The sequence below is a fragment of the Paralichthys olivaceus genome, chromosome 4 (assembly GCF_024713975.1).
Source record: "Paralichthys olivaceus isolate ysfri-2021 chromosome 4, ASM2471397v2, whole genome shotgun sequence".
Classification (NCBI taxonomy): domain Eukaryota; kingdom Metazoa; phylum Chordata; class Actinopteri; order Pleuronectiformes; family Paralichthyidae; genus Paralichthys; species Paralichthys olivaceus.
In genome coordinates, this window is record NC_091096.1 from 8,825,569 (window position 1) to 8,845,705 (window position 20,137).

Consider the following 20,137-nt stretch of genomic DNA (forward strand, 5'->3'; position numbering starts at 1 on the left):
TTTCATTTTCAAAAAGTGAATCAAATGCACGTTAAAAGTGGGGTTCAAAGTTGTTTTTACAGTATAATGGGTTTAAAAGACTGAATACTTGGAGGAGGGTAGATTCTACACACACTCTGATTGGGCGACCTTCTGTCAATCAAATCTGGTTCCACCAATCAGAACCCGAACCCTTTTTTTTTTGTGGTCCTTTTTGGCAGCTCCGGGCTCCCGTAGTCAAACCGTCGCTGGCAGCAAAGCATCGGTTTAACGACAGTTCCGTCACGAACAGGTGAAAGTATTCTTCAGCAACTTTAATGTGAGTAACTGCATTTTAAAAACAAACCGGCGCGTGTGTCAGACACAGGATACTAATGTGAGCTCGTGTTTGTGTTTTTGACCGGCAGCCATGTCTACTTTTGTACTTGTTTAGAAGCTAACACAACCGGCTAAGCCCCCTTTCATAGTTAGCTAGGTTAACTCACGATGCTAGCTGCGTCTGTCACTACACTGTTAGCATCCCGTCCTCTTCACAACACTTGATTCACTTATCGACACCATGTGTCTTTTGTTTTCTTCACAATCCGCTGATCTGAATGAAGCTGTTGACGCCACATTGAAAAGAGGTGGCACCGAGAAGCTAACTTGATGTTGTACAACTCATCTCCACTGATTTCTCATCTTCTATCACCAGTTTCCTCTTCAGCTATGGCATCGTCTGCTATGATCACCGTCCCCACCACGGCCTCCCGTTTCGCCCTGCTCCAGATAGACTCAGATTCGGACTCCGACACCTCCGAGCCGGGGAAGACCAACACCACCAGCACTAAAAGCGGACGGGACTCCTCCGGGAAGCCCCGACAAGGGAAGGCAGGAGCTGCCGGGGGGAAAGCGGCTCAAGGCAACGACAAGAAGAAAGACAAGAAGAAGAAGAGGAAGGAGCAGCAGCAGAGTGAAGCAAACGAGGTGAGTGACCAAAGCATCTGATGGACCTCAGCTCCATTAGTGTGTCTGTGCTGTGTCACCGCATCCTGCATGACGTCAGTGTGTGACAGACATGAAGAAGGATTTGGTTCCTGTTGTTTCACTTTACTTGAAATGAAACTGCAGAGGCTGGTGGAGGCAACACAGCATTACACTTGTTTTGTTTGGTTCCTCAGCTGGTCAGTACAAAACACAAATGTAAGATCAGGATTAGTTCTCCTGGATAAGACATGTCCATGAAATCTTCTCTTGAAATAAACTTAAATTAATGAAGAACCAAAGCCAAAATACCCATAATACTCAGATTTTAACTGAAGTAACTGTTGAACTGTTTGAATAAGTAACTGTTTGCTTTTGCACCAGTCAGATAATTCAGTGGGACCAAATATTATAGTTTCAGCATGCAAGGATTTTCTTACATTAATTTTACATTGTGATTGAAATGAGTTTCAGACTGTTGGTCTGAAAATCAATAATAAGCACTGAAAATCAGTGTAAGTTGCTCCCAAACTGAAAATAAACTGCGGCCCCCTTTTTACTTGTAAAAACCCCACTAACATCTGGCTTTTATCTGAGAATGGACAAAATGGTAATTCACTCTAATCACTCAGATCAGAAGTACTTTATTAATCCCTGTAGGGAAAATTTAAATGTCGCAGAGCCCCCGAGAAAGAGGTGAAAGAGCAAAAGCAGGTATAAACATAGCAATATAAAAATCAAGTAAGGCTAAAAGAAATAAAAATAAACACCGAGTATGTATAGATTTACATGAGAAAAAAAAAATTACTCTGCAGTAGTTTTATCGGCTGTGGCTTTGATCAGCATTGACGAAAACATGATACCTGTGTCACCACTAATTTCTTTATTTACTTTATTTTGGCAGTCTAGATGCTGACATTCATATTGCAACACCTGATGAAGGGTCTAACACTGCTACTGTTTATACACACAAATGCAGACAGCTTCAAAAGCTATCAACTGAACACAATAGTAGTTCATAACAGAGCAACAACATCATATTAAATCTTATCTTTCTGTCATTCAGTTACGTAATCTGGCGTTCAAGAAGATTCCTCAAAAGTCCTGTGCCCCGCCTCCCTGTGTGACACTGTCAGGAATAGCCAGCGAGCTTCTCACCACTGAATCAGGCGACCACAGTATACCCTCAGGGGGATGGCAGCAGTGGAAGCAAAGGGATGAGCAGGTAAGACAAAACTACTACTCCCGTCATACATTTTTGAGTTAGTCAGGATAACCACAGAACCACTGACAAGGCCTTTTAGAAGCAACTCTTTTGAGTAGAGCTCAGACATCAGCAGTAGAGGAGTGTGTGCAGCAGTATGAGCCAGGAGCAGGATATTCTTCGAACAAATGTATTGATTTTAGATCCATTTACTAAACTTCTCTCTTCTTTCTTTCTCCTGTTCTTTACTGGATGGATTAAGGCTGAGTTTGTTACAGGCAATAGAAACAAGCAGATTCATGAAATTCATTATTTTCTCTTTCTTGGATATAACTGCATTCCGGGCAGATCTTCCTCAAGTGTTTGTTCTTATTCTCTCTCAGATAACCAGTGAACTTTATGAGGCAGACTTGGAAAAGGCTTTGATTCTCAGTAAACTGGAGTATGAACAACAGAAACAGGTACCTTGCTTGCATACACACACTTATAAAAGCAAAGAAGAGCTTTAAATATGCACTGACCAAGTCTTGCTTTGTCGAGATCCTGTTTCTGAAGTCCAATCGTAATGGAAAAAATCTAGTAAGCTCCAGGAAGAACGATCGGGAATCTCGCAAGTCTTAAGCAGAAGCAGTTTATTGACACTCAAAGCATTGAGGAGAGAAGAGTTAAGCAAGTTCACACTGTGTAATACTACCCTGTACTGAAGGCTGTCTTCTACAGGGTGTATTTAAAGTCAAAATGTCCTCACATGGCACAGACATACTCTGTAGATCTCAACTACCTCTGTCCCACTGAGACAGACACAGAGGCTGGCTGTTTGTTATGGCTGTCCACCTTTTCAGTAAGGTCAAAGCTATCCATGAGACAGACGGTGAACTATCTAACTTATCAGTAAGGTCAGAGCTATTCGAGAAACTATCAGGGAACTATCTTTCCATACGAGGGAAACTAAATGTGTGCACATCAAGGCAAATTGTACGACAGTGCAAGACAAAAAATCATTTACAACGGCATTTACAAAAGTGATATAATTAAAAACCTGTACTTAACTGAAGTCCATCGATGTGCTTTCATTCTGCAGGACAACACAAACACGTCCTCGCCAAAGTCCCGGGGAGGGAAAGAGAGCGGAGGAAAGAAGGACAAAAAGAAGAATCAGCAGGCAAAAGAGAAAAAGACAGTTTCTCTGCAGGACTTCCAGGCTGAAGGCAGTGTAGGTGAGAGAAACCTATTCATCACTCTCAAAAGCTGTGAAACTAGGAGCTTGTGTGCTGCAGTTTGTAGCTCAGTCTTACGTGTATTAGATAATAGTTATATCAGTTTATTTTGTCTCTTTGCAGAACATCCAAGTAAGAAACAAGAGAAAGAGGTGAGCAAAAATATGTACTCTATATCTATAAAGCAACTATCTATAAATAAATATGTACAGGTTTTATTCTGGGTTGAATATTGTAAGTGATATGGCACACAACTTGAAACACTGACCACATTCCCATCCAGGACGCCAAAGCAGCTAACCTGGCTCTTGGAAACGGGCAGGATGAGAGATTTTTTAATAAGCTGGAAGATGACGTCAGTCGCATTATCCAACAGGAAAAAAGACGCGAGCAATACGCTACCAGTCCGGGACAAGAAGTCAACACGTCCACAGAACACGAACCGGTGAGTGGACAGACAATAAATACTGTTTGTTTGTTTTTTAAGGTAACACTTAACTGTCTTAAAATGTCTGTGTGCATTTTTTCCCAGCATTTGAATAAATGCAAAATCATTCAAGTATAGTTTGTTTTTCTTTACTCTGCCGTTGTTAGTGGAAAATTAAAAAATCTGTATAAAATTGTCTCGATTTGCTCTTTTTCTCCCCGTCATTCCTGTCAGGACCCCCGGGCAGAGCAGCTGAAGTACGACCTGGAGAAGAAAGACCAGGAAATCGATAAGCTAAAAAAGACAATCTCACAGTGGGAGGTCAGCAGTCATGAGCAGTTACTCATTCTGTAATTTCTTTGGCAAGTTAGAACTTCACCTATAGTGTTTGGTAAATTGATGCTCTTTTGTTCAGTGGAGTATGAGACTGTAGCCTGCAGCTCTCAAACTAACAAGCTCCCTGCGGCTGCTCCATTTTTTACAATGCCTCATATTTTTAAAATGAAAGATAAAAATAGACCAGATAATTTCAACAGAAAGCTACATTGCAGTACATACGACACTTGTTTCAAAGCTGCATTATGCAGGATCTGTCATGATTCAGAGTTGGCTGCTGGTCAAAATGGAGCGGCAGAAGAAAAAATCTGAGAGCAGAAGAAGAAATTCCGGCCTCAGATGTTCCATGCGAACAGAAGCAGCGTGACCACAAAGACTAGCGTTTTAGCTGGAGAGCAGGAAATCTAAGCACAAGCAGGGTATATTTGAGTGCAAGCGCAGGCCTTTCAGTGAGAGTATAATAAAATCTTCTCTTTGCATTTCTGTTGTGGCAAAAAAAAAACTCTTTAAAAGCAACAGAAAAAAATGTTTTCTCCTTCTCAAACTCTGCAGGTGAAATACAAAGAGGTGAAAGCAAGAAATTCCCAGCTGCTTAAAATGCTCCAGCAGGGAGAGAGTGAGTTGAATGTCACTAGATAGCTTCCTACCTTCCTCCCTCCCTTCCTTCCTTCTCTGTCTCTTTCCTCTTCTGTTCTTTCTCATTGAATAATGAATGTGGTCTGACTGACTTTTCTTTTAATGATGTTTCTAATCACTCTCCCTCAGTGAAAGATAAAGCAGAAATCCTTCTACAGGTAGAAGAGCTACTACACATAAAAGAAGAACTGTCATCACAGGTGTGTTATCGTGAGATAAAATGAAGAGAGGAATATGTCTCAGTCAGATATTTGCACATTTATGTGAATTTTAATAATTGTTATCTTTAGGTAACATTACTGCACGGTGCCCTTGAGCAAGAAAGATCTAAAATCAAAGGTCTGCAGTCAGAACAACCAAAACATCAGGTGAGAGCACAAGGAATTACTTAGTGTCTAATTTTCTTGGTTTCTTCAGTCGTGTGTGCGGAAATTAAATGTTCCCATATTCAGGGAGAATCAGGGCTCTCTGTTAATAATCTAAACCCATGGTTCATCAGCCTTTAAGATGAGTCCATATTTACTTTTGCTGATTAATTGTGGAATCAAAAGTTGCTGCACCAGGTGCATAATTCAAAAGGGTTATTTATAAGTATGTAAATCACAGAACCATCTCGTGTTCAGATTGTGTGTGTGTGTGAAACAAGCAGACTATATGCCCACTGTGCACCTGCCTATATGGGTGCATATTACCATCTTTACAAATTGGCCTTAAAATCACAGTTTTCATTCAGTGCCATTTCAGACCAGGTTTTTGTTTGTCTGTTGCACAGTTGCTTTCTGTTGACTCTAGACAACAATGCTCCAACATGGTAGTTGCAGTGCATTTGCCTTTTAAACATCATGAGTGCCGAATATAAAAAGCACACACTTGTCATACTTTAAAGTAATTCTTTTCTTTCTCCTTCTCTGTGGTTGACAGGGAAACAAAAAGGGGAGAAAGGGTTCAGAAATGGATCTATGAAGGCTCCAAATGGAAAAGATCTGAATAATAAAATCAAACAGATGAAGAAATGAAGAAAAACATTGCTGTCATGATAAGAGTTCTGTACTAAATTTTGTTGGTTGTTTTTTTTTTTTTAGCTTGAACTCTGTGTCAGCATATAATGCATGCCCCCTTATTTACGCACACACACTCCAGGATGTATAACGCAGCTGAACAAGAATTAAAGAAACTTTTAAAAGTGACTTAAGTTTTTAAAGGTTGTGTTGAAATGGTGGCTTTGCACCCACAGCGCTGCCCTCTGCAGGCGTGAGACTGCCACTACATCGAGTATTGTTGAAAGCTGTGTGCCTGACCTTTGTTCGGGTTTCAATGCCAACATGACAGATGGGAAGTTTATGTTTTTATTTTTTTTTCTCACTGTTAAGTAAATAAAATACTTTTCCAGTGAAAAAAAAATCATCCTGTTTTTTCTTCATATTTTGTTTTGAATGTAAAGATCTTTGAAAAGTGTGCCCAAAATGCAACAGTGCAAAACCAAACTGTACTTCTTCTAAACAATAAAAGCAAGAATTTATGATCAAACTGATAAAAACCCAATTCAGACTATTAACCTATTTTTCAGATTTAAAATATGAGCCATTTGTAGTGAGTTGTTTTTAGGTTAAATAAATTGTCTTAAGAATTGCAGAATTATTTGTACGTTACTATTTCTTAAAATGTGATAATGAGATAACTAGATCTGTGTAAAGATCTGTCAATTGTCAGCAGTAACACGTCACCATAATATTTAGGTTTATAAACACCACCCTCCACAGTCGGTCAGTAGCTGCCAAACCTGCACACAACTTTCTGCAGAGTCACGGGACAGAGGCGCTCCTCCTCCTCCTCCTCCTTCTTCTCCGGGACTGCGCTGCGCTGCAGGTCCGGTCGTCTCCATCGTCAGCCCGGACTGAGAGATGTCTGAGAGGGATGAGCTGGGAGCATCGGGTGCATGTCAGAGCAGCACCGACATGATCCATGTTGCCGTTAACAGTGTCAGTGAGAGTAAAGACTTCACTGTACCACGCGACTGCACCGTCAGACAGGTGGGTCACTGAACCACCGCTGCGTAAAGATTTGTGCGTAAAGATGGTGGGTTACCTCACCGGCGTGTTTGTCAGGATTACGCAGCTATTTTTTATGCTTCATTGATATCTTGTTGTTGGCTGGCGTGTGTTAGTGTGTGTTTTGTGTGTGTACAGCTGAAGCGGGATCTCTCAGATCGTGTGGGGGCCTCAGCAGAGCAGCTCCTGCTGATCCACTCAGGCCGAGTCCTCACAGAGTCTCAGATCCTGAGTCACCTTAAAGGAAAAAGCGATTCAGTCAGCCTGTGCATGATCCGAAGGTACACACACACACACACACACACACACACACACACACACACACACAGAGTTGTGCCTCCATGACTTATAAGACATTGATTTACATTGATTTCCTACTCTAACTACTACTCTCCTAACCCTGTCACTTGAACCCAATCTCAACCTAACCCTAAAACATGTCTTCACCTTAAAATGTAATCATCAACATTACTTGGAGACTTGATTTGTGTCCTCACAACATGAGTAAATGCTTTGTACAGTTTTGTTATTCACCCATTCACACATACATTCATACAGTGCATCTATGTGCAGCACTTTCACACCTTCATACACTTTCAGCACAGCCATCAGGTGGCGATTTTGGGTTCAATATCTTGCCCATAGATACTTTGGCAAATGGAATGAGGCAGACTGAGATTGAACCAAACATCCAACCTTCTGACAAGTGAATGACCCGCTTAATTTCATCACACACACACATTTATTTCTTCTCAGGCCTCAGTGTTCCTCTGCTGCCGCAGATCTGTCCTCAGAGACGAACCACCAACAGCTCACCGACGTTCTCGACCCTGATCATGACCAACTGACGCCATCTCCCACCTCTCCACTCTGCCTGGGTAAGAACCACAGAACACAGGAACTCACCTCACCTCTCAGTCTCATCTCTCCTCTCTATCTGGGCTCACACTGCTGCTGTGAGGTACTAAGATCATACTCCAGTGTATTATGGTATTTACATACTCCTGCTCTTTTGATCTGATCTTGGTTCCACAGTGGACAGTCTTGGCCTGGCAACAAGCGAGCCTGGCTTCTTCCCTGCACTCCAGCACCAGATGGAGAAGCAGCTGTTGGACAACCCAGAGATGATGCGCCGTATCCTGGGCAGCCCTTTGGTGCAGAGCTTACTCTCCACCTCCAGCCCCCAGATAACCAGACAGCTCATTCTGTCCAATCCTCAAATCCAGAAGCTCCTGGAGACAAATCCAGAGGTGGGAGACATGCTCAACAACACAGACATCATCACAGAGGTGAGTATTAAGCACTTATTTGTTGAGTGTCAGGGTTTGCTTTATACAGTGTACATGAAATAATGCATCACTTTGCCAAGCTACTACTTCTGTCACTTTGATAGCCAAATATTTTCTACAATAAAAAGGTGCTGGACATCACTACACATATACGTTTCCATTAAGTAATTTGAATTTCTACTAAAAAGCATAAACATGGACGTATGGTTCAGGATTTGTGGGTTTTGTGATTTAGTTAAAAGCAGTGGGCGGATGAGGGGGGGCACCATCCCCTTTAAACCAAAGAGACCCAAAATGTATAACCCTTGATAACCTGTAATTTCTGCCATAGATGAAACCGAGTGGCATCAAAAAGAACGGGACAGCTCTCTTTGCTCACCCACACAAACACATTGGAAGTCTGTCACAGTCAGACTGACCATCAGCAGCACTGGGAGAATTCCTACCTGCTTTGGTGAATGTTAAAACATCCATTAAGATGTTATGGTCCTCGGCACGCAGGTAGGATTCGGCATAACCTCGGTAGATACGTGCTATTTGGATTCACACAACAACTATATAGTTCTCTATGGCAGGAGCATCTTCCCCCACACCCCTGATAGCATAATATTCACACCAAGTTTCATTAAAAAACCTTTTTACTTTTTGATTGTTAACCGTCTGGTTAACAATGTGTTATTTTCACTGATATGACCATGCTTTAATTATTCCCTTCTTAACTGATTCCTCAGATCCATGTTTCCAATATCTTCTTGCTCCTCCTTCCAATTCCAGGTGCTGGAGCTCGTCAGAAAGCCTGACATGATAGAGGAAGTGATGCGTAATGAAGACGAGTTGAAACCGGAGCAGAACAACCCTGAACTCATCAATGGTGACTCTGATGGCTTTGAGAAGACTGAAGCAAAAATACAAGAACATGGTCTCAATCTATCACAGGTACAACTCTGAAAATAATATTTCCCTGAATTATCTTTTTTTCATGTATTTAACCTGTTGTTGAGTTTTCTATTCATGCTCTTGTCTCTTTTATAAATCCAGGCAGGAGGACCCCGGGTGGTGACTATCTCATCTGGGAATCAACAGGCCCCCAAAGGAGAAGGAAACCAGAGCCCGTTCTCCAGTCACTCCACAGATCCTCTCAGAAAACTGACTGCCACACCCACAGCTGATCCAAACCCTCAGAGCACTGCCGCAGGCAGGGAAATGCACACCCACACCCCTACACGAAGAGAATCAGTAGTTCATTCCTCTGTCTTTTTACAAAAACAATCCAGCAATTCTAGAATAATAACGTACCTGTATAATTTCTCTGGATTTCTTTGTTTTACCTTTTTTGGTCCTTGATGTATTTTTTTTAAAGGTGTTCATCATTTTCAGTCAGCTAAGCTATAATCACTTAAATCAATTTCTTTCTGCTTTTATTAATGTTTTTCTCCACAGCTTCAGGCATGCAGTCCCTGCTGGAGGAGATCACAGCCAGTCCTGGTCTGATGGAGAGCCTGCTCTCTGGGCCGTACGTCAGCAGTCTTCTGAACTGCCTCGGCCAAAACCCAGATCTGGCTGCACAGGTGAGTCTGACATGTAACACAATTTACAACAGAGCGTCTGTTTTTTTGTTGGTTGGTTTTTTTCTTGGCAAAAACTACTAGATGGATTACTATTTCATTTTATAGTTGGTGGAAGGAAGCAGTGTGTGTCAGTAAAGAACCATTAAATTGAGGTGTGGAGCCAGGATTAGTGTGTTTTTCCACACTTTTGTTAATTTCTCAGGGAATAATTCATGGATATTGACAAAAGAAATCAGGCACGTTAGGGGACTGATAATGTGAATGCGCGTAATTTGGTGCAGGTAAGATTATCAGATGATTTTTTAAATACGAGTTTCTAATGTGGATTGCTGGGCCTTGGCTGAGTGTCAGCATCTGACAATCCCTTACAGTGTACGCAGAGATTTGAAACCGGGCTGCAATCCCTCCACCTTCACTTGTTAATGTATCCTGATTATTTCTCTTTCAGATGCTGCTGAGCCACCCTTTGTTCTCTGGGAATCCTGAGCTGCAGCAGCAGATGAGACAGCAGCTCCCTCTCTTCCTTCAACAGGTTTGTTTATTCTCTGTACTCCTCTGCCATCTTGGACATATATAATGATATGAATGCGGCGTATTTGAGGCTTTCATTGTTGAATAACAACACATCTGTTTTAAAGGCCCTCGTACAGATGAATAATCACAACAGTTGACAGAGTTGTAATCTGCTGCAGAGAATTCACTGCACAGTCTCCACTGCTCACAGTTGTACATAATGTGCAGATGCAGAGTCCGGAGCTGCTGTCGGCCATGTTGAACCCTAGAGCCCTGGAGGCTCTGCTACAGATCCAGCAGGGACTACAGACTCTGGCTGCAGAGGCTCCCGCCCTCATACCTGCGTGAGTAAAAACCACAGACTGTATATAAAGATGGATGACTTGACAGCTTCATAAATGTGAAGCCAAAGCGTCTTGATCAGCCCCTGGTGGCTGGCTGCAGTATAGTATATAAACCCTGCCTCCTCCATGTTAAAGGATGAGACATGGGCCAAACTAAAAAGTCAAAGTATATGTTTAATACATTTTTGTCAAAGATGGTTTCTGTCATTATAGGTCGTTCTTATCACACTGATGTATGTACAAGTGTTTATTTTTCAAGTCATTTTGGTTTTAATTCGTTATTTGCAGGGTGAGTCATCATGATTGACAGCTGAGACTAACTTGAGATTGGTCGAGATAGTGTATCATCTGGACTTCAGTATCACAGCGTTCATACGCAGGATATTTTAGCTTCATTTCTGGATAGTGGGGGGACATTGAGATGCATCGTCAGTACAGCATGTACATAACAAACTCGAACTAAAGAGACTTTCTGGTTAAACATTTGTATTTTGAAAACACTTGGGTGACGCTGCAAATCTTCCTGCAGGGCTGGGATCGGAAACACTGGAGCTAGTGTTGATGATGCCCCTGAGCTCACATCCAACAGCCACTCAGGAAATTGTCCTCAGGTTGCCACGGTGACAGAGCAGCAGCAGCAGTTTGTGCAACAGATGCTGCAGGCACTGGCTAATAATGGGGTACCTCAGAGTTTCTTTCTAACCTTGTTATCTGCTTCTGTAAATGATTTGATGCCAAAGGCACACTGGAGACACCTCTTTACAAAACAGGGCCTTCTTAATATTATCACAAACGGGAAGTACTGTTTATGAGACATTTCCATCATATTGAACTTACCGAGGTTCAGTGAAGTACACATTTTACAAAGCATCCACACAAACAGAACCCCACTTAAAGATTTAATTGCATGCAGTCTATTAGTCACAAAACATGTGTTTTCCACATCTAGCCGCATCCAGATGTGATGGTCAGGTGAGATTTACACATTTCAACCCATAGAGGTCAGTAAAGCTACATTGTTCTTCTTCGATCTGTGTGTTTCATAACCAGAACAGAAGTTAGTGTAGTTGCTATGGTTTCAACAAACATTTGTTGACAGTGGTCAAATAAAGTACACTAGATATACCGAGGACCCATTTCTTATCAAGATTCAGATAAACTAAATCGACTGCATCATCTCCAGAAAGACAGAAAAGAAGAGATATAGGTGGAGTTTTCACTTTTTTACATTATGCCCCCCCCCACCAGAGGCACACAATCTCTTCTCTTCTCTATTTTCTTCAATCATGTTAATGTAGTGGTCACAATTGGAACAACCTCCTGTCTCATCCTTTCAGGTCCATCGTGAGGAGGCTGAGCTCCAGGAGGAGCTGGAGCACCTGAGCTCAATGGGCTTCAGAGACAGACAGGCAAACCTTCAGGCCCTCATCAGCACAGGAGGAGACCTCAGCACTGCCATACAACATCTGCTCGGGCTCTGACACGCACTCAAACACACATACAAGCACATTGATCTGTGCGGACCCCACTGTGCATTCAGGGTATACACATGTTCTGACATTTGCACATAAGCACCGTCACTCAAACATAATGATAACTGATAAGCTGCTTTACAAAAAATTAAACATGGAAGTCATATTTATATTCCTGTACTTCCATAGTTTTATTAATTCCTTAACTTTCCATACTAACCTGTCGTGTATACTCAGTTCTAGTATTAAAGTCACACAGAGGTCAAGGATGGGGGGTGCAGCTTGCTGACCAGATTGAAAAGCCCCATGAGACAATTTTGTGATTTTTGGCTCTATAGATAAATATAAAATACATAATACAAATAAAAACAGACTTTATTTAGTTGTTATGATAGGACTTAAACTTTTGTTCTTCCAGACTCAACACTTTGGGTTAATATAAAGTGGAAAACTCACTTTTAAGCTGTCAGTGACCTCAGTACAGCTACTTAAATCATCAAACGCTTAAGTCTTGTAGCAGTTGCATTGATATTCAGAGGTAGGTCATATAATATAAATCCCTGTGCAGACACGCTATGACGTTCAAGCCTCTTTTCATCTTGCCACCTGGACTGAGTCTAATGAAAACTTTTCACACCCAGAGGAAGTCAGATGTCCTGGACGCTGACGGAGGACTCACTCTCACAGTCTCAGTCCACAGATTGAATCAGGAGCAGCATCTTTTCTGTTCTGTTTTTCTTCTCTTCTATCTTGTCCACCACAGGCTGTACAGTGGCCACATGCAGGAGATGATTCATAAAGTTTGTCTCCAAAGGCAAAAGCTTGAAAGATGTGTTCAAAATGGAAAGCTTGACTTTGTGCTTGAATGTCAATGTTTATCTTGAGGCTGCACACAACTAATCCTCTCAACACACTCTCGGGGAAGTGAGTCCAAAACCTGAAAAAAGAATGACAACACTGTCTATGAGTTCCTTTGCTTAGGTGAGTCATTTCACAAAAACCCTCTTTGAAGAATCTTTCTCGACAGTGACCAACAGTGTCTGGGGTTTTGAAGTTATTTTCCTGAACCCCTTATTACATAGTGTGTCATATGGACTGTGTTTATTTTGGGTTCTCTTTCATTAATTTAACAACAACTGAGCAGCATACTGCCTCTCATCTGTGGATCTGATACACAATCAGTAAAAAGTCTTGAACACTCTGTTGTCTTTTTTTAACTTCTCTTTTTGAGTCTGTCAACACAATCATTCTCTCTCACTATGTAAATCTGCAGTTTGAAGTGTTTATTGCAGTGCACAACCGTTTTTTATGATTTATATTGTTTATTAATATATCAACATTTTGTTCTTTTACAGTTAAGCTGTTGATATATTAATCTATAAAATGTCTATCACAGCTCCCCATGTGGCTTTAACTCGACTATTAGTCTAACAACCACCTGACGATCCGCTTATATTCATATAAAACAGAGAGAAGGAAGAAATGTTGTATGTTGTATCCAGAGTTGGTGTAAAGATCAACAGTCTTACTAAAGATAACAGGTCCGCCATCTTGATTGATAAAAACACAGTCATTTATTAAAAAACTGATAAATTATGACTAGTACATTATGAATTGTTATATGCCCTTCAATGAAAACCCTTCAAATATGTATTTTCCCATCATTTTCTATTGAAGCTTGAACTTTATTACTATAAGCACCAGGGGGCAGTGGACTTCAGTTTATATTAGTCATTTTGATTTGGATGGTTGTAATTATGAAGCTACAAAACCTAATAGTTTTAATCTGAAACAAATCTCATCTATAGCTGTGTAAACGGTGCAGTTTATAATTACTGAAACTGACTTTCACTGATCCTGACTCTGATGTGATTACTTAATAAAATCTAACATCACAAGCATCAAGTCATATTCAGTGGTGGCACTTTGCTATGAATGGGGACAATAAGATATGTGTGGGAGTGTGAGGGCTGCTCACGGTTTTTGATTCCTGCATTTGTGTCCTCGCTTTCGGGGACCTCGTGGATTAACTGACACACAAGACACATACTACAACATCAGATATGTGTGTGTGATCCACTTGACAACCTGTGTGCATCTGTTGAGGGGGTTTTAATCTCCAGTAGTGTGTGTTGCAGTGTGTGTATGTGCGGCGGTTCGTCTGGATGTGTGAGATACCAGAGTAGCCGAGGGGGGTTTCTGGATTAGAAGCTCCTAAAATATTCGAGTTGAGGTTTGAAGATGAGTCACACCAACAAAAACAGCTCGGCAGTGCTGAGTGGAGGGGCGTGCGTGTGCGTGTGTGTGTGTGTGTGAATAGAAATAGAGAGAGAGAGAGTGCAAATAAGAGGACATTGTGCTAATGGTCACTTTTCTAAAAGGGGATCGATAAGCTCTGACCTGATGTGACCGTTCATATGGAAACTACATGATGTTGTGAGAAGAGTTAAACCGGCCTCACAGTGATGTGTAGCAGGAAGCAGTATTTTGCTGGCATTTGATGTCAGAGCATGAAAGTTGCTTTGACAGACTACAAAATGATATAAAAACAGTTGCCTGGCACTAAACTAATTCATCTACTGATGAAACTTTGGTAAAGCTGCAAAACTTTTCACACGTTTTTAAAATCGGGTAAGAAACCTGTGCTGTTGAAGGTAAAACTAAAGATAACACAGATTCAGTGTTAGGTGAAGCACAAGTACTAGAACCAAAACATGAGTTTCTACAGGCTTGTGATTTTCCTGTCACCACTCACTAATGTATAAGTCATTTCTTAAACAAGCACCATTTTCCTTGGCTGTGAAGTGATAAGTCAATAAATCTATGACTCGACATAACATTGAATCACTACCAACTTTGAATTTAATCATTTTTCAAGCAAAAATTCGATTATATACAATCATCAGAGGAAACATCAGGTAACTACCATTGTCAATAGGCTTCATCCTGTTGGCACCAGAAATGCTTGTATACAATTTCAAGGAAATCCATCTAATAGGTGATAAAATATTTCAGTCTGGACCCAAGTGGAGGACGAACTGACAGACCAACATTACCTGAGAACACCTGAGAACCTGATGATGATGATGATGACTGCCTCTCTGTCTGTGTTGATTACAGCATCACTGGTGACGACTTGAGGCCGATAATGTGCTGCTCGACCTCCATGCCTAGATCAGTGACGCTCCTCCTGATGTCCAGAGACAGCACGTTCCCTTCATCCAGCGGAGGCTCTAAAGCATCAAACTGGGAGCGCAGCAGGTCTGCTTTCATGTAATGTCCCCTGCGGGCCACCATCCTCTGGTGAATGAGACTGTAGTCTCCATGTAGGAAGAGGAAAAAGACATCAGGAGTGACGGGGGGCAGGACGTCTTGGTCGAGGGCTCTGGAGCCGTGCAGAATGATCTGCCTGTAGACACGCTTCAGGGCGGAGCACGTCACAAGAGCATCGGAGCCTGAGCATCTTTCTCTGAGGTGAAAACACACATACACACTTGTATGAACAGTGAAATGTAGGGAGCACAAGGAGAATGTTAAAAACAACACTGGGGAAACTAAACCTTACATGAACCATGGTCACAAACAGCTAAAGACTTGAAGGAGGGGGAAAGAAAACAAGGGATACAAGAGAAGAGAAGAATACATGTGACTGAGTAGAAGAGTGAAGGAAAAGAATGTCTTTGATGTCGCCGCAAATGTTGTTTAAGAAAGCGGTGGCACACTTTCCACTCCTCCGTCACCTCTTCTCCACACTCTCACTCACTTAATCTGTATTTACTCGCCCAAATTTCCTTCCCTCGCTCTCTGGTTTTCATCTCAATTTTCAAAATCATCTTTGATATTTTTGATCTTCTCCAACAATTTCACGCCTGCGTATCCGCACCTCGCTCCTCGGCTCCCTCTCTCTGAGCTCATCATCTTCTTCATTTCTGCTACTGAGGGTGTGAACGTAATATAAATATGCAGCAAATACCGCAAGTGTATATATACACACATAAGATATTAGTACCTCTGAATGACTTCATGTAGTCGCAGGAGCCAAGGAAATCTGTCCTGAAGAGACAAACAACAACATGAATGGATTTATTAATATCGTAAACAGCGTACAACAAGACGGTAGCATAAATATTTTGGATATTCAGATATTAGACAGGAGTGAGTTGAATAAACAGCACAATGGAATAGTTTACTTTTAAATAGATATTTATTTTTCTTGTTAGATTTATCATTGTTTAAGGAAAACAGTTCTTAACATTTTATTATTTAAATTCCTTATTTTTGCCAGCGATTTACATATCAGGACAAGGGCAGGAGGATTTATTCAGTTGTTCAAAGATTGAACAAACTATAAGAACTTTTCGGGAGAGGTCATTTTCAAGGTAGACAGGACAGGAGATAAAATAAAACTCAGTTATGCTTCCCAGAGGGAAACAAAAGAACATTAGTGTGTCATTCATTCAACGCCTCCACAAATTCTGTCCGTACAGGTTTTCACATCTGGCCCAAAATTTGATGGAACACATGTTTCTGAAGGCAGAGAGAAAAATAATCTCTGTAACATTTATTATATCTAACCACTCTTGTATTTTGGGTAGTTCAGGAAGCAACAAGCAGCGTGTAAGAGCTTTTTTTTACGAGCAGTTGTCAACACCATTCTCAACATTTTTTAAAAGAGGTGTGTGAACCACTGCGTATTGCACCATCTCCATTATGAGGATCACAGTCGCACGTCATTCCTCATCTCTCTTTCTCTTCTCATGTCCTGTCCTCCCTCTATTGTCTCTGCCTGATAAAGACATATGACTAATGGGCATCGAACTGCCAACAACAACATCCTGGTTAGTGGACAATCCTCTCAACCTCCCGTGCCACAGCCGCCCCTAACATACACTTCTGGTTTCAGCGTTTAATAAACAATCAGGGAGGAGACTTTGAAAAGTAAAAAAATAACCGCAAGCATAGAAGCAGTGAGCAGAACGAAAGACGTGGTCCGAGTGGATCTGATTATTCTAAGTCTCCAATATTTTCTGTTGAATGGACTCAACTCAGAGAGACTTTGAAAGAACTAATCAGGGAATCAAACAGAGATCGAGCAGTCTGCAGCACAAAGACATATTTCATTACACTGCTATCAGAAGTGGACTCAGTCCTAGTCCAGTTCATTTCACACAGCCTTTAACAGGAAGAACTGAAGTGGAATCAGAGGAATCACGGTCTCTTACATCCTGACATCTGAGCAAACTCATGTCCTGCTCACTTATGCCAGCATCAACCTGCCAACTCCGATCCTGGCATGAAAGACATCTCCACACCACAGCCTGACAGTGATCCTGAGTGCACCTCTCTGCATCACTTCAGCATTTATTCTAAAACTGAGAGCTGCTGAAGATTCTTTTAAATACGCCAGAGCGTCAGACAGAGCAGGTCCCAGGGTTGCTCCCAGCTGATCGGAGCAGGTTTCTGAGTGGGAGGTTTTCATTGGTTGTGTGGGCAGCATGTGTGCAGATAGTGAAAGTCAGCATGGACAGAGGAAGGAGGAACATTAAACAAATAATAGAAAGATACACATTTTGAATTGTCTGCTCTGGGATTCTGTGAACTTTCTCTTCCATCTCTGTTCATTAAAGCCGTTTTATATAAAGACATGAGCTCTGTAAAATGGGTCTGGACATTTTCTGGAGTTTGCCTTTCACATGTGAAGAATGCAGCAGGAGACCTATACTGACCTCGTCTGTGAGCGGCTCACCCTGAGCCATCTTGTCAACGTTCTCCTGTGGGTGGAAATCATCCCCTTCATGCAGTGTCCAGCCCAGCTGATGGATGGAAGCACACAGGGAGGAGTATCAAGTCGTGTGTGTGCACGAGCATGAATGGAGGAGTGGGAGTCTTAGTGTGTAGAGAGTTACCTTTTCTGAAAGATAAGCCCCGAAGCTGCTTCTGCATTAGAAAAAGAACGAGACATAAGTGATACAGGGGAATATTTGAACCTGTGCACCCACAGATCATCATCAGATTGGTGTTATCACAGTTATCTGAGGTCGTACTATTTCCATCAGTGATAAAGAGCAGTCAATTGTTTTATCATAACACACACACAAACCAGGAAGGTGAACATTAAAGGCATGTAATATCATTTTATATCATTTTATATTGAAGTAATTATATAAATTCTGAAAGACGTGTTTAAAACAAGTGGATAATCTTCTTACTCTACAGCCTGAGAGCTGTGCACAGGATCTTATGGTCACTCCAGTATATGGTGTTTATTTCATGTTTATTTCATGTTTATTTCATGTTTATTTCGTGTTTATTTCGTGTTTATTTCGTGTTTATCTATTTATTTAGTGAGCAGGCGTGGAGTGTTGATTAATCCTGTAATTCAGTTAATCCCCTCATATCCATATACCCTGTAAACAGAGCGAGTCTTTCTGTTGCTTAATGGTGAAAAGTCTTGAGTTCAGTCTTTTCTCCAATTGGACAAGTCAAACTTGTTGCCATGGAAATACAGAATACATTTAAATTTCAAGAATTATCAAAAGGCACCACTTCACCACAGGATCAACACAACGCTCTGCTTCAAAAACTAAATCATTACAGACAATGGACAAATAGATACACTGATCGTTATTTCCCAGGAATTATACACCAAGGGAGTAAAAACCTGAAACTGACATCTTTTCTGTTTTAAACCAGGATTGTAGTGTTGCAGACATACAACCATTTTACAACTCAGTTCATTATTTAAATCATTGTTAACAATACATATGGTATCACCTTCTTACTTGTGGTGATTACTTGGGTTTTGGTTGTTTGTTTAAATAAAACAAGAGACTTAAGGAGGAAATGATTCTGACATTTTATTGACTAAATAAATGACTGATATATTGAAAAAGAAATCAGCAGATTTTTAGATGATGAAAATAAGTTAGTTGCAGCCCTACTGTAGTATTTTTGGATTTAGTATATAAGTGACCTTGTAACAGATACTGTCAAAGTGTGTACAGTTATGTTAAGTGACATTAATAGTTCATAACCACCTGTGCGTCACAGACAGTTAATTAATATCCTATTTACAATTATGTTGGTTATGTTAATCTCAATGTGCTTTCTGTTTCCTTAATAACATTTATATAGTAGTAAGTAGAGCATCGACAGTAAAGATGGTATACTTACTTTCCACAGCCTGAGACTCCCATTATGATGTAGATCATCCTGTCTGAGGATCTTCTGTCCTGAACTGGATTAAAGAATGAAGAAAAATGCCTTAATAATATTTGGCATAAATCTGCATGATCAACAAATCTTATGCATCTCAACATCCGAACATCAGAACCACAGAGATACTGTATATGGAGAAATAATAACAGTGCCTGTGTGTTGTTAACACAAGTAGGATTTTACCGTTTGGTTGAAGATTAGATAAAAGTTCACTAGTCACCCAAGGATCCTATATGAAGTGGCCTCAAATTAAAATGAGCTCCATCTTTACCGGTTGATTTAAAACAACAAATAATATGAATTGTTGAAATATCTGCATGAGAACCTTTGATAGAACACTTTGATAGCATTGTTTTTGTGCTTTGGGACTTTTACTTGTATTTCAACACAGTGGTATTTTGATATTTGCCTCATGAACACTTCTTATCAGCATCTTAACATATCGGTGCAATAGGTCCATAACTGGAAGCTGTTAAACTAAAGTAGTGTCACTGGCTGTAGTTGAAATGTAAAATGGCATGACAGGAAAACATCCAGGAAACGTCCATTTGCAGAATAAATACATTTATTCCACCTTTATCGCTGCAGAGACTGAAGTGAGAGGCAGTGGTTCGTTCGTGAGAAAACTCCGGAGCTGGTGTAGAACAGACTCATGAGACGTTCACAGACATTATGTCTGTTTTGTTCACTGACTGACAGAACAACAGCTCTTTTGATTCAGGTTTAATCAAAGCGAACTCGTCTCTTACCTTCAGAATCACATGACTCCTGTCAGGCATGGCCGCGGCTTCCTTTTCTTTTAACTACGTGATGACGTAAGACGCACGTCAGCTACGCGCCCGGTTAAAGGGGCCGCGCTGTGTTTGGTTCAGATCAGATCGTTTCTTATATTTAATCATTATTGATTCAATAAAAGAATCTGA

General features: G+C 41.0%; 3 protein-coding genes across 12 annotated transcripts; 2 read left to right on the forward strand and 1 right to left on the reverse strand.

The window, feature by feature from the left end:
• The first annotated feature begins 687 nt into the window (after window positions 1-687).
• On the forward strand, window positions 688-6,163 carry gkap1 (G kinase anchoring protein 1). Of its 4 annotated transcripts, none has more exons than XM_069523578.1 (11): window positions 688-945; window positions 2,009-2,167; window positions 2,530-2,607; window positions 3,228-3,363; window positions 3,487-3,515; window positions 3,647-3,808; window positions 4,025-4,111; window positions 4,679-4,742; window positions 4,892-4,962; window positions 5,053-5,130; window positions 5,684-6,163. In XM_069523578.1, exons 1-11 carry the CDS (start codon window positions 688-690, stop codon window positions 5,723-5,725), a joined length of 1,164 nt encoding a protein of 387 aa, XP_069379679.1. In that variant the 3' UTR covers window positions 5,726-6,163. The 4 variants fall into 4 exon arrangements, with proteins under 4 accessions (XP_069379679.1, XP_069379681.1, XP_069379680.1 ...); XM_069523580.1 differs by having other exon boundaries at window positions 3,740-3,808; XM_069523579.1 differs by lacking the exon at window positions 2,530-2,607.
• A 335-nt stretch (window positions 6,164-6,498) lies between these two features.
• Window positions 6,499-13,197, forward strand: LOC109639823 (ubiquilin-1). Of its 4 annotated transcripts, none has more exons than XM_020103484.2 (11): window positions 6,499-6,792; window positions 6,949-7,091; window positions 7,567-7,688; window positions 7,846-8,099; window positions 8,874-9,035; window positions 9,138-9,294; window positions 9,540-9,667; window positions 10,116-10,199; window positions 10,409-10,524; window positions 11,054-11,204; window positions 11,862-13,197. In XM_020103484.2, the coding sequence occupies exons 1-11, from the start codon at window positions 6,664-6,666 to the stop codon at window positions 12,003-12,005; spliced, it is 1,590 nt and encodes a 529-aa protein (XP_019959043.2). In that variant the 5' UTR covers window positions 6,499-6,663; the 3' UTR covers window positions 12,006-13,197. The 4 variants fall into 4 exon arrangements, with proteins under 4 accessions (XP_019959043.2, XP_069379678.1, XP_069379677.1 ...); XM_069523576.1 differs by having other exon boundaries at window positions 6,589-6,838; XM_020103485.2 differs by having other exon boundaries at window positions 6,589-6,792; window positions 6,927-7,091.
• On the reverse strand, window positions 11,411-20,066 carry LOC109639825 (IDNK gluconokinase). Of its 4 annotated transcripts, none has more exons than XR_011240874.1 (7): window positions 19,964-20,066; window positions 19,170-19,233; window positions 17,903-17,933; window positions 17,723-17,809; window positions 16,006-16,049; window positions 15,053-15,465; window positions 11,411-12,933 (listed from the first exon to the last, which is right to left on the reverse strand). XR_011240874.1 is itself a non-coding variant. In XM_020103489.2 (6 exons), the coding sequence occupies exons 2-6, from the start codon at window positions 19,205-19,207 to the stop codon at window positions 15,111-15,113; spliced, it is 555 nt and encodes a 184-aa protein (XP_019959048.1). In that variant the 5' UTR covers window positions 19,208-19,233; window positions 19,964-20,066; the 3' UTR covers window positions 14,836-15,110. The 4 variants fall into 4 exon arrangements, 2 of the variants coding, with proteins under 2 accessions (XP_019959048.1, XP_069379684.1); XR_011240875.1 differs by lacking the exon at window positions 19,964-20,066 and adding an exon at window positions 19,789-19,945; XM_020103489.2 differs by lacking the exon at window positions 11,411-12,933 and having other exon boundaries at window positions 14,836-15,465.
• Window positions 20,067-20,137: the final 71 nt, after the last annotated feature.

Coding starts and splice junctions, on each gene's coding strand:
- LOC109639823 (XM_020103484.2), top strand. CDS start 6,664: ATGTCTGAGAGGGATGAGCTGGGAGCATCGGGTGCATGTCAGAGCAGC. Junction 7,689..7,845: donor CACCTCTCCACTCTGCCTGG/GTAAGAACCACA, acceptor TTGGTTCCACAG/TGGACAGTCTTGGCCTGGCA. Junction 9,036..9,137: donor ATGGTCTCAATCTATCACAG/GTACAACTCTGA, acceptor TTATAAATCCAG/GCAGGAGGACCCCGGGTGGT.
- gkap1 (XM_069523578.1), top strand. CDS start 688: ATGGCATCGTCTGCTATGATCACCGTCCCCACCACGGCCTCCCGTTTC. Junction 946..2,008: donor AGCAGAGTGAAGCAAACGAG/GTGAGTGACCAA, acceptor TCTGTCATTCAG/TTACGTAATCTGGCGTTCAA. Junction 2,608..3,227: donor AGTATGAACAACAGAAACAG/GTACCTTGCTTG, acceptor TTCATTCTGCAG/GACAACACAAACACGTCCTC.
- LOC109639825 (XM_020103489.2), bottom strand. CDS start 19,207: ATGATCTACATCATAATGGGAGTCTCAGGCTGTGGAAA. Junction 17,934..19,169: donor GGAGTCTCAGGCTGTGGAAA/GTAAGTATACCA, acceptor TTTCTAATGCAG/AAGCAGCTTCGGGGCTTATC. Junction 15,466..16,005: donor CTACATGAAGTCATTCAGAG/GTACTAATATCT, acceptor TTTTCACCTCAG/AGAAAGATGCTCAGGCTCCG.